The 13,990-nt window shown below is 32.6% G+C and overlaps 1 protein-coding gene across 1 annotated transcript in view; it reads right to left on the bottom strand.

The window, feature by feature from the left end:
* The window catches only part of LOC118184773 (neprilysin-2-like), a 105,508-nt gene extending 94,006 nt beyond the window's left edge, over positions 1-11,502 (bottom strand). Inside the window, exons 1-3 of the mRNA XM_085810049.1 lie at positions 11,216-11,502; positions 8,820-8,927; positions 3,629-3,730 (exon numbers count right to left, since the gene is read on the bottom strand). Coding sequence (XP_085666175.1) covers positions 3,629-3,730; positions 8,820-8,927; positions 11,216-11,276 — 271 coding nt within the window. The 5' untranslated portion in view covers positions 11,277-11,502. The remainder of the gene's footprint in view (positions 1-3,628; positions 3,731-8,819; positions 8,928-11,215) is intronic.
* Positions 11,503-13,990: the final 2,488 nt, after the last annotated feature.

A 13,990-nucleotide genomic window follows, 5' to 3' on the forward strand; every position in this document is an offset into this window, starting at 1 on the left:
GGGCACTCCATTTTCTGACAGACTTGTCAGAGACACATTTCTCCCCTTAAACTGTCACCATCCGGCGATGAGCAGCTGCCGGTTTCTCACCTTCCGCTGTCAGAAATCGGATAACACCTCGCTGCTCCTCAGTCGTCGAATTTTGCAACGCGAACGCCATCCTCTCCTTATATGGACTGCTGCATCATTTGGACACCGCCTTTGATAAGAGCCTTTGCTTTCTCCTTCACATGCGGGCGCCCGCGCATGCTCCGATCCCAGTCGAGACTCCAATCGCATCCCGAGATGTCTCGCTACGCTCTCCAATGGCGGAATACGCAAATGTTTAACTGTTACGTTTTTACGTCGTTTCGTACTTTTTCATTTGATCACCCCTTGTAGGTTCTAAAATCACTTCAAAGGTTATGAAGATAACTTCTAAAGATTTAAAAAATCAATTTAATATCTATGAGCTTGGAAATATTAACAGGAACAATGGAATGAATTTTATTTAACAATGGATTAAAACCTCCAGTCTAATAATATTTACCTGCTACGGTAAAAGGCGACAGATTAAGATTGAAAAGCTTAAAAAATGAAGCATTACAAAATGCATTAGAATTAGTGAAACAGGTGTTGATATTTTTATTGCCTTTGAATGCTTATTAAACAATTCATTTTCACTGATTTTATTTTTAGCGTTATTTAAAATATTACCTTTTAATTATTGTAGATACTCAGAGAAAAACGTTTATTAACTCTTGTTATCATTTATTGGTGTATTAAGTTTTTCTATTCCTGTGGAAACATCACAGTATGCTCGTAAGTAAACAGAAAATATCTTTAGATAGATAAAGGTATTGGACAGTCTAGAAAACATTGAACGCTAGTAATGGTTTTGGTATATAATGAACATGGAGGAGATTTATAGCTCGTATCTGAGAAAGAAATATTGAAATAAGAACAATAAATAAATTTTTCGTAAAATGACGTATTCTTCAATTACGAGACTATTATTCTGAAATGTGTTTCTGCACATACATAGATTTATCAAAGCAAAAAAAGGAATAATGAATCTAGTATTTTTGCTAAAGTAATGTAAATTTGTCACTTCCGCCAAAATGTAAATCGTATGTGGTTCTAGTTGCAAATTTGTTGACATTGTAAAAGGCAAATTGAGGAAAAAGAGATTTAACCACAGCAAACAGGCCATCTGAATTCTTATTCAACTATGGTATCATGATATGAATATTAAAATACTTTTCAGATCCGTAATTGATTTGATACTGATCAAAATGTTAAAGAAAGTAATGAATTTTAGCGCTAAGTACACTGGTGAAAGAAATTAAGAAAATTTTCATATTTGATCTACGTTCTCCAGAACTACTTGACAGATTTGAATAAAATTTGGTGTGAACATAGGTTGATACAATACAAACAAAATAAACATTAAACAGTTATAATAGACACACATGTTCGTGTGTAACTCTCATGAGAGTCTGAAGGTCTGAAACAGCAGTTGCAGAAGACACAAAAGAAATGGGTTAATAAGGGGTATGGTTCCATCTTACAGCCATACAGGTCTCGCAACGTGATGTCATACTGGAAGTAACGAAGTTTATCAGTGCCTGTGGGAATTGGTCTCTATCACTCAGCAATGCTGTTTTCAGTTCTTGGATGGTTCTCGGAGGGGAGTTGTGAGCTGCATTCGTCAACCAGAAGAGCTCTATGTGGCCTCGCGTTATCGTCCTGTAAGATGAACTCGGTGCCCTCTGCACCTCGGAAAAGGGGAACACAGTGCTCCAAGGCCTCACCCCTATACTTCAGACCAGTCACAGAGCCTCTGTTAAGACGTGGAGAGGTGTGTGGCCATCCAACATGATACCTTCGCAGACCATTACACCGCCACCGCCATAATTTTTGATTTCGCTGACACTGGAGAGTAGGTAGCATGTCGCTAGCTCTCTCCATGTGAAAGTACGGCGAGAATGAATGTTTAAGACTAAACGGGACTCGTTGGTGAATAGAACGGTCGCCCATTGCTCCGTACTCCAATCACTATGCTCCCGGCACCATATTAATCAGACTCTCCTGTCCGTAGACGTGAGCGGGACGCAAACAGCCGGTCTTCTGGCAAATAACTCTCTCTCATTCACTCTTTTGGAAACAGTCATTCTTGTTACACGGGTTCTTGTGGCTGCATACAGGTCCCGACAGAGCTGAGAAGCTGTAGCCCCTCTATTACGCCTCGCTAAAATGGACAAATAGCGATCTTCTCTGTGCGATTTTCGTGGCTCTTGGGCGACCTTGCCCAGGCTTTCTCTCGATGGATGCGGGGCCCACCAGCGGCCGAGCGGTAAAGACGCTGAACACTGGTAGTTCGGTCCGAGGTTCGAATCCCGCGAAAGGGCTGGCTGTATGGGCGTTTTTGTGGTTTTCCCCATGCATAACGTGTATATGAGCCAGTTTCCCTTAGGAAGTCCTCCACGAAGGCATCCCTCCCTTTAGGCAAATAGCCCTCGTGTGCTTTGTCATAATTAAATAATCCAAAAATCCTCGATGGATGCGGTAGCTTGGAACTGTTTCCATAGGTTACACACGACGATGGGCGTTAAGTTATACTCTCTGAATATCTGAACTTGCGATTGGCCTGCTTCTAACCTCCCCACAATTAGTTACCTCATTCCATCATCTAAACGTTGGTGGTTGCTAATTTTTACTGTTGCGATGTGAATTTAACCGATTGCTGCAAGATAACACCAAGAAATTCGCCGAGGTGTGAGAGCGAGCGCAATTCGTCTTACCCTCCACGCCCTTATAAAGCCTGTTTTTCTGCTGTATCCACCTGCACACACTTGTACGCTTACGTATTTGCCGTACAAGAGTTGCATTTTTATCTAGAAGCAGTGGTTTTTCCTTCAGTTCAGTTCTTTTTATGCAGTTCGATAAAATATGCAAATTCTCTTAATTATTTCACCAGTGTATTTTAGTATTGACAGTATATTGAAATTCTTTTATTTCATACATTAATTCTAATAGTTTGGAAAATATTCTCTATAAATCTTATTATATAGCCACGTTAGTACATTACAATAAAATCTGTTTACAAGGCAGCAAACAACAAACAGCGTAAATTAAAAATGTTTAAAATGTGAGAACAAAATCAGTTTTAAATACCATAGTAACCACTTTGTTGGAAAATAAAGTAACATGTCTTTAACAAAGAATCAAATTAACTCAAGAAATACATTTGTTTTGGCATTTTCTTAGTTAACTATTATTTCAGATTATAACTTGCAGTAGGACAAGACTCCTATGTTAAATTTAATGAAATGTTGACTTTTTTTAATATGAATCAGCAAAGTTAATTTGTCAAATTTATATGTGGTTTACAGCTCTGAAATCAATATGGGAGTAACCCTTTAAGTAAGCAGTTAATAAACAGTCTTAATAAAGATGTTCTGTGAACCCATATGTAAATCATGGAGACCTAGAGATATCAACAAAACAAAAGCACCACGTTTTGCACCTTAGTAACAGTACTTATTATTAAAAATAAAATATCTCTGTGGAAATAAAGCAGCTTCCTCTTCGAAAGGAAAATTTTATTGTTTCCTTCACAAGACCGGTAAGAAACTCCAAACGTTACCTGCTTTGAAGCATGCTTGTTTCATGCAGATGTCGGGGCCTAATGAATCGTTACCGGAACACATCGAAATTAGAGAACTCACTGTCCTGTTTTCTTTTAAATCTGGAAGAGAAGTATTTTTTTTTTTTTTTTTTTTTTTTTTTTTTTTTTTTTTTGTATATATGTAACATAGAATTCTCTAAAGTTAAATCAAGATCTAGTTCCACCTTTTGGCATCAAGTTTAAGGTATGCGATAAAAATAATCCAAACAAGTTATGGAAACCAAAAGTTATAAAAATAATTTTACGTATAAATACTTATCCATTTATCCCTACAAATAAATATACAGAGGGACTGTACATATATCGCATTTTTATGCGGATAAATTCAGTCAAAATGTAATATGTGATAATATATCTGATATAAATGTCAGCTAGTAAGAAAATATACACCTCCTAAGTAGCTGCCGTTTATGCCAATACGCTTTATATTTTCAACAGCTGAATGTTCGCATAATTTTCTCTTGATGGATTCTTTACATTTTTAAAGTATTGTTGACCATAATACACGGACAATATCTCAGAAATGTGGTTGGAAATTTTCCGTTTTTTTAAATATATCTGGTTATAACGAAAGATTTCCGCCAAAATATTTTCTTACTAAAGTTAGAAAAAAAGCATGAAAGCAGTACCTTTAGTGCGGGTAGTAATCACCACCCAAATCTATGATTCTGCCAACGTTTTAATAGTTTTCCAAAGCCTAAGGCACAGAAACGTGGTGGCCGCGTGTCCAAAAACAGATCAACCTCATTTCAGACGTTCTGCGATGAATGAGAAATAGCACCAACAAGCTGCAGGTATGAAAAAAGCTAGAAGTTCAAAGGAGCGATGTCGAAGCTATATGGTGAATGTGGCAAAGATCCCATTCGAGTCCGTACAGAGTCCAGCCGGTAAATGCAGACACATGTGGTCTTGCGTTATCTTGATGGGACATTACCTTATTGAGCCGAAATTCAGTTCGGGGTTTTTCCTTGATAGCAGCGCCAGCACGGGCAGAAATCTTGCTGTGCACCTTACTGTCGAAGGTTTTACCTTGTTCCAGATACTCTTTGTGGATAATACTATGGCAATCCTACCAGATATAAAGTATGATCTTTTTGTTAGTCTGCAACATTCACTCATTCTGCAACGTTCTGAGGGGTTCACCGGATGCAGACCCACCAGCCTTTCGGCTTCTGTTGTTGAAGTAAATCCACCTTTTATATCAGGTCCGGAATTTTGTTCTTGCGTTGGTATTCGAGCAGATTAATACAGGTTCGAAGACGTCTGTCCTTATCTGCTTGAGTCTGCTCATGCGGCACCCAGCGATTGAACTTGTACGTCAGGTTTATGCGATACATAGCGCGACTAATGGACATGGCACTAACGTCCAAGTCCTTAGCAAGTTCTCAAGTGGTTGCATACAGATGTTCTTCCAGAAGTTCTCGCATCGTAAACATCAGTCTTTACATAGTCGTAGACAACCTCATACATTGAATACTGCTTTGTTTTTATACCTCACGATGAATGTTTAGGCCACAAAAACTTGCCAGAGAAATACTTCTTTTAAAACCGAAAGTTGGTTTTGAGCTTTTGGTACCAAACTTCTATAGTGTCATATGATACAACATTAGTACCTAACGTCGCTAAATCAAAGCAACATTAGTACCTATCGTCACTAAAGTTCTACACATGATTTAGTGACGTTCTGTAGCTGACTTTTGGCAACAGAGCTGGAAGTAAATGATGGTTCTAATCTGGCAGCGTGATAGTTCCATTTCAGAACCTTATGCCTAATGATAACGATATGTTTTTACAAATTGCACAACACTGTATTTCAAGTGCCAAAAGTGTTTTGGCAAAAGTGATTAAACACGCCAACGCGAACTGTTTGCGCAGACAATACTTGCGGTGGCGGGAAACTTTCGTTAAAACCCGATAATATCAAAACTTTAAATTACTTAAATTATAAAATGAATGACTTTGAAATAGGTAAAGCGCTTTCCTTGAAGTAATTCGTAGTTTTTACCCCAAATATAGTTTTTCAAGAATGTGCTATAATGAGTTCAAATATTTATATATTTTCTTTCTATCAAAAAATTATATCGCAAATGTTTTCAGTGGCTTGACGTTTTATTAAATAAAAATCAAGAAGTATATTTTTTGATATTTTACTGGATTATTTGGGTTTTTTAAATACGTTTTTACTTTATTGGGCATGAATTTAACTCAATTTTGTACTTTTATTTAATGTCGATCTATTTCATTTATATTGCTAATTTAATTTCTGTTTTAAATAGACATTTTTTTCACGTTTTCTATTGAAATTAAAACACTAAAGAATCAGTCATAATCGCCCTTTCCATACCATTAGGCTATGAGTTATACTGTTTGATAAATCTTTTATACTCTTTGAATTAAGAGTTATGTTGTTTTGATAGGACGTTTAACGTTTAAGCAGTAAAGTACCTATATCTTTTTCTTGATATTATCAGTAAAGATTCGTACTCTATGACGATATATTTGATAATAGCGTAACTGTTTTCTCACCTTTGTCTATCGTTAGACTTAAGCTTATATTTAAAAAATATTTTTCGAGTCTTACTTATATTAAATTATCGATACAATGAAAAGTTGTTAAACTAGCTTTCGATAAATATTAGCTTGCTGCAATAATTATAATTTTGTCATTTGAATAATACAAGATTTCATAACTTTCTGATCACCAAATACTCCTCAAGATTTTACTACCTCTCTTTGAGCACTCAGTCCATAGAACACTTAAAAAATCGTTTTGAAATATTTGCTATATTCTCAAGGAAAGGTTTGCTATTCTCTGAAATCTTCTTCCATACTTCGAACACTGTGTTATTACCTTCAAACTAGTAAGATATTACAGTAGCCTTCTTGATAGTATCACTTTTTCTAGTCTTAGACTAATAATTAATTTACGAATTTTTTAAACAGGTAATAACATTAAAATAATACAAATTCTAAGAAAAATTTGCTACCATCAAACAATTTTTTAGATGCAACCTTTTCTTTCGATCAAATTAATGTCATGCATTTACATGTAATACATGCTTTAGATTATTTTATGTGAAGACTGTAAAGAGTCCGAAGATTTTGGTTACATGATTTTCTTACTCTAGAGAAAAAGTATATTTAAGCTTCGCATTTTGTTTTTGGAAAAGGTATTTATTATAAGAAGGCATTTTATAATATGAGCTTCATGTCTTTAAATTTTGACGACATTTTCGGTAATTAAAATTATCTTTTTACACTTATAATACACTTTTAATACATAATTACCCTACAATTCACTACTTTGCCATATTTGGCTTTGTATTTTACTTTCATCAAAAGAAGAATGTTTTTTTTTTTTTTTTTTTTGCCATTTTAGTGTCATACAGCTGTTAAAACAGCATGCAACAACCTTTATATTTTGAATATTGCTTCGTTTTTATACCTTACGATGAAAGTTTAGGGCATAAACATCTGCCAGAGATGTACTTCTCTTAAAAGAAAGCTTGATGAATATTTTATGCATCTATATTTTTATTCATTTATTTATTTGGCTTCTATCTGCCTCGAGCACCTCTTAAGCGATTTGGAATATGCTCCGGTATTCCAAATAGTGTAAAATGATAACTGAATGAATAAATAAATAAAATTCTTTGCTTTCCAACGTCCTAAAGGACATTCGTAGCAGGATGTTCCATCCTATATTAAAATCGAACACGTTTTATCAAACATGGTCTATGTGATTCTTTGTTTGTCTTTTCTTAGAAACGATTGAATATTAGAAATGTATCACAAGACCCGCTCTTACTTTTCAAAAAGTGCTTGAGAAGGCAAAGTTTTAAAATATAAAAGTATATAAAGTTTTGAAATAAGTCAGCAGGCTATTAATTACGGCAAAATAGCGCGTAATGTTCCTTAAAAAATATTACTCTCTTTCAGTAGCCTTTTGTGTTAAGTTGCTTTCTGCGCCCGTAAATGCTTACAAAAATGTGATATTTATATATAATTCTCGACAGTCAGCGGAAATGTCGGCAATGTCCAGTAGTTACTGTGGGATGCTAAAGGACACGGTCATCGTTTATTGGCTCTAAATTGCGTTACTTGGTTGGTCGAAGGGATAATGGGTAACTAAAATCACTAAGAAGACCTATCAAAAGATATACAGTTTAAAACATTTAATATCAACAATGTTTTAATTGTAAATTTCGCTTGTCATTTTTTGTACTACAATATTATAAAAATTCATTTTTGAATACTTCCGTTATTCATAAGTGAAAACATTTTTTCTTGACATCTTAACAGCATTTTGCAAGAGTAATTTTTTATACTTCCAATGTGATAAATACATCTAATTTTTAACACCGTATAATAGGTACATTATTGAGTTTCTAATCCTACTTGTGAACAACACTATGATTCCATTTAAAAATGGATTCTGGTAGTTATGATGATATTTAGTGGAAACGCTATAATTGTATATATATCTAGTATTATACATACTTCTTCAATATTTTAATCAGTTTGTGTTTGCATCAAATTTATATATTCTCCGATTACTTTTGTACCAAAAAATTAAACGAAATAAATTCCAAAGCTCTTAGAATTGAAATTACATGTAACTGAATATTAATCTTATACAACAGAATTAATTATTTAGCTTCATGAGTGACTGATGTATCTATTTTATTTAAGTAACGAATCGAAATATTTGCATGACCTTATTTGCGATGCTTATTTTTTTATAAATATTGTAACAATTTTTTGGATGTTGAATCCAAAGTTTCTAGAATTCAATTTTTAATTTTTTGTTTCTCTTTCCCTCTCTTCTCCTTATCACGTCAAATTTTAGTTTAAATATTTCAGCTCTTTTATCCCAGAATCTTTAAACCAAGCAAGAAATCTCACGCTAGAGAATCAGTGAAATGCTTATTTATTATACTAATGAATATTAAACATACGTGCCTGGTATGCCCTGCAACACTAAAAAGATGTGTGGAGAGCGAGAGGAAAAACAATCTATTTTTTATTATTGTTATAAATTTGTAATATGTTTCATATAAGAAACGCATTGTGTCTTGTAGAAAGCAACTGTATTATATTTATTATGATGAATTAGAATAAGCACTCTCCTAAAAAATACGGAAGTTACCTTCTATGGTCCATCTGAGTTTCATGCAAAGATCGAACAGTGACTGGGTAGAAGACGACGCTACAATACGATCTATATCGGCTGCTGTATATCGTTTTTGCTCCGGTTCTGGAAGAAAACAAACCGCCAGTTTTAAATGCTAAAATACATCTGTGTTATAATTGCAAATATATAATTTTATATATTAGGCAACTCAGCCCCTCTAAACACCTATGACACCTTGATTATGGCCAAAATAATTCATTCGTTTCTTTCACTTTTCCCTTTGTATTTTATGAATATACATATGTAATACTCATACTTATAAATAATTATGAAACTGCAGTTAAAATGGCAAACGCATTAATTCCGAAAATGAAAGCAATTGGAAAACCAACTAAATAAAAGAAATCTTACCTTTACTCTGACAGCAATATTATTTTAACCTTGTCAGAAAAAGTGCAATTTTTTAAGCTTTAAAATGTTACGAAAATACAAAATAAGCCAAAATATGATCCATAGTTGTTTGTGAGCATTCTACGAAACATTTCGCTTTCTGCACATAATTATTATCAGACTACTGCTATGTGTACCTCTTATCGTTTTGTTTTCAGGGTTCTGTCGATCAATGTCCCAGTTTGTCATTTCACAAGCATTGAAAATTCGTACTTATCCTTCCACAAAGTTGAATGTTCGTTTTGGAATTTTTCTAAGTGCACATGCTACCGAATTTTTATAGAATGCCTGACGTTTTTAGGCAAAGTCTGAAATCTGAGAGTTATTACATAATTTCCTCAGGTACTGTATTTAATACCTGTGCATTCTATAGGACTACAAATGCTGATTTATGCACAATGCCAAACAAATGTCGTGATAAGGCTATTATTTAAAAGATATGCATTCATCAAAAGCACAAATGTTATTTTGAAAAAATAATGAGAGATTGCCATCAAAAACTTTTATTCAAAACACGTAAATAAAAATGAAAGTTGTACAAAGCAAAATTTACGACTGTTTTATTAAAGAAAACAATGAATGAAAAAGTATAATAAGTATGTAATTGGGGAATGAATGTATTAAATGTATGGCTTACTCGTAAAATATGTATAAATGTATTAATATATGGATATTCGAAACAAATCGGAGATGTAATTCATACTTTACCGATTTGTCATTCGGCATTCTAGGCATTTGGCCTTGCTATTTCGCATAGTGTGCCTAGGATATTTATAAAATGTTGCGTCATATATTTAAGCCCAGTTTTCGGCATTCTGTAATTGTCTGCAACTTTCAAAATTTCTAATCAAACATTCGGATAATGTACCTGTCCTTAATCTTATGGCTAATTGATTATCATTTATATAGTATAATATTTTCAAAATTCGAATTCACAATATTTATTATTCCTTTAAAATTAAAAATATAATCCCCGCTACTTATTCCTTACCATGACATATTTTAAGATAATAATTTCTTCGTTCCTCATTAAATTAGATTTTGTTAATCTCCATATTTTGATGCGACGTGTTTCAAAGTTATCAAGTTATATTTTCGAAGATTTAAATCACACCCAGTTTAGGAGCGTTAGAGTAAGATCCCAAGCTGTTGAATTCTTCCATTATTTATTAATGATAAAATTTTTAGAATGGCCCGACATGCTTACGTCAGTTCTATCTTCTAACGTAAAGCATACCATTTGTAGGTAATAAGAGCTTTTTATTCACTTGAACCGAATATAAGTCATGCTTTACAAATCTTTTTTAATTAACTTCATGGTTACATAATGCTGATTGTTATTAAACAGTCAATTTTTAAAATCTTTAATTGAAATTTTGTTTTTAGACAGAATATTGTGAATCTTAGAAGATAATGATCTTTTATGTTTCTTAGAAAACCATAGCTGTCACCTCATATCTTAGAAGTTGAATTTAGCTTAATCAAAAATTTGAGACTTGACATGCTTTTGTTCTTTATGTTAAAAGGAGTTGATTCACTTTGATGTTCTTCACATTATTTCTCTTTAACCATGTTTCAAATGAATCTTTCCCCAACCGCATAAGAACACATATAAGACTGCTATATATCATGTAACCAACGGTTTGGGTTCCAAAGTAAAAAATAAGTTTCAAAATTAAACAATATGTATCAAATTTCATTGCAGATTACAAATTTACTTTATTTAATAACTTAACTTAGTTCAATGCTTACACCGCGTTTTAAAAATCAGATTGGTTTGGTATTTTGAACATTTAATGTAAGCTTTCAATTATCACTGCAGATGCATGAAAATCATTAATTGAAATTTCTGGACAACACTGTTGTCAACGGAAATGAAAATAAACAATTTATTTTAGATATTACATGTGTACTGTAAAAAGTAAGTAGTCATGACACATAAAACAAATAAATTCACTTACCAAAAGATGATGCGATGCAAATAGACAACGCTATAGTTTCTAAAGCGCTTAGAAAGAACATTCTAAGTTTTTTATCAGTAACTCCGTATTATTCTTACTGTAACTACTCAGGAAAAAAATAACTCTTTCTTTTTGCAAAGTGCAAATATTCCAGTATGCTGTCTTAACAAACTGGAGTTACTGAAGAAAGATGCAATTATATGCAATTAGATCTTATTGAGAGAGGTATATTCTTTAACACTAATAATAACAAGAACTATGGAAATAATGGTCAGGGATTATGTAAGACACGTATTCTACAACTGCTGTGAGATATGTCACGTAAACATTTATCTTGTCATGAACACACTTGATCCATGAAGAATGGCAAAGAAATATTACTTTTTTCAAATAGCAAATGTGCTATGCCGTAACACATATGGAACAATTTGAACATTGTTAAAATCTAGTTAGGTGGCATTTCAAATGAAAAGATGACATTTAACAGATGATCCACCTACGCTAGACACAAGGTACACTGCTAAAAAAAAAAAAAAAATGGGACAGTGCTATATCTCCCGTTCTAGTGGGCCGATTGACAAAATTCAAACTGCGTTTTTCATGTCTCGAAAGCGCGACTTAGTATATATATTAGATTTATATATAGCACTATTCTAACATAGGTATTTTGACACATAATCGGACTTTTTCTGAAATAACATACCAATATTTTTCCATATTTCAATTCTACGACTCAAATTATGCCAGAATACCAAGTTTTGTAAACATCGTACGACTAGTTTTTCAAATATTAGCTCTCAAAATTTTAGCTCCTCAATGTTAATTGAATTTGGTAAATATTTATTAATATCTTTTTTTTTATTAAACTTTTATTATTTTTCCTTTCACATTTCGAAATTTAGGTTCATTCTAAATAAAATTTATCCATTTTTTTGTGTTTTATTTTTTAAATTTCTATTTTTAAATAATTTTTATAAATTTTTCGAAAAACATTTTGAATTATAACCTATAAAATTTTTACCATCACCTTAAAGTACGTGTATTTTTAAGCATATCTGCAAAAAAATTAGACTTTTTTATTCAAAATTTTCTAGGATATACACGAATTTACAAATTTTCACGTTTTGAAATTTGGCATCTTTTTTTGAGCGATAATAACGCCAAATGTGGTTTATGGATTTTTGTTACAGTCGATAGCCAAAGCTATTAACCTTAAATTTCAAGTAAAATTTTACGAAGAATTAATTATATGAATTTTTCCCTCAATGATGCGTAATAAATATTTATTAATACTATATGAATTTAAGCTATTTTTTAAAATTATAGATGATATTATTCAAATTTTTAACTATTTTTTTTTTTAATTTCTCTCTTTCTTCCTTAAAAAAAAAAAAAAAAAAAAAAAAAAAAATAAGAGTAAATTTTTGTCAGAGTAAATTTTTACCTTCGGCATTTTATCTTCTGCTACTTTAATTTAACTTCGTTTAAATCGAATTGTCTAAAACTGAGAATTTTCGTTTGATGTTTATTTGAATTTTATGAAAATATTTTATGACATTAACTGCATAATTTATTTCTAAACAAATTGTTGCTTATGAAGTGGCTGAAAAAGCGGCTGATACTGTCATCCATATTTTTAAAGCACAGTATATGTTTATAGAAACATAAGATTTAGAATAATCATTTTTATAAAAGTCAAATTATGATATAAACACACCCTCTAGAGACTGAATTAAGTTCAATGGTTATGTAGAAATGATCTGCAGCTACTTAATGGCTGGATAAGTCAGCAGGTTCTGTGGACAAATAAGAATAATTATATAAACGACACCCAACATTCTGGATTCAATTAACAACGAGGATACGATGTTTATTAAATGAATTTAAGAAGTTTTAAAACATAAAAATTCAACTCATTTTTTTATCCTAAAATGTATTTTTGTCCGTAGCGTATTTTCATTATATCCTTAAAATTCTAATTTAGAATGTAATATTCAAGAACTGAATCCTAATCATCAGTAATAGAATAAGTAATTATTACGGTTATTAATAAATCCTTCTTATAAAGTAATTGCAAATATTTCAAAAAACTTTCTGTCTGAATGCAAATATTTATCTAAGCAAATATTTTTAATTTTATATTAATCAAGATTGCACACGATATTATTTAGTTACACTTCAATTCTTACCGTCTGCTCTAGTAGAAGTTACAAATCAATTATATTTAATTAAGGATTGGATTAAAATGATTATTTAATTATGGCAAAGCACACGAGGGCTATATGCCTAAAGGGAGGAATGACTTCTTGGAGGACTTTCTAAGTGAAACTGGGTCGTATACATGTTACACATGGGGAAAACCCCGGAAACGCCCATGCAGCCAGCCCGTTCGCGGGATTCGAACCTCAGACCGCACTACCAGTGTTCAGCGTCTTTACCGCTCTGCCGCTTGTGAACTATATAATTAAGGAATGACCATCTAAGTTTAGAAACAGCGTACCGTAACAGCAATTCAATTATTGGCGCCGTATCTTTCATGTTACTCCCGATTGGCAAGCTACATAATTTTTAATAAGTATTCGGGTTTTGCTAGTAACTTCACTTGGAAATCGCGCTTAAACTAGGTTAGTTGGTTATTTGAACATAGAAAGAACATGGGAGCTATTTGATTAAGATGCTTTCATAGAGAACCTTTGTAAAGAGAACCTAGAAATCTACGAAAACCAACCATGCAGCCTGTGTTAGACTTTGCAACAAACAATTAGTATTTAACAA

This window comes from Stegodyphus dumicola, chromosome 2 (assembly GCF_044657685.1).
Source record: "Stegodyphus dumicola isolate Sdum_Otavi_A_Nest chromosome 2, ASM4465768v1".
In the NCBI taxonomy this organism is placed as follows: Eukaryota; Metazoa; Arthropoda; class Arachnida; order Araneae; family Eresidae; genus Stegodyphus; species Stegodyphus dumicola.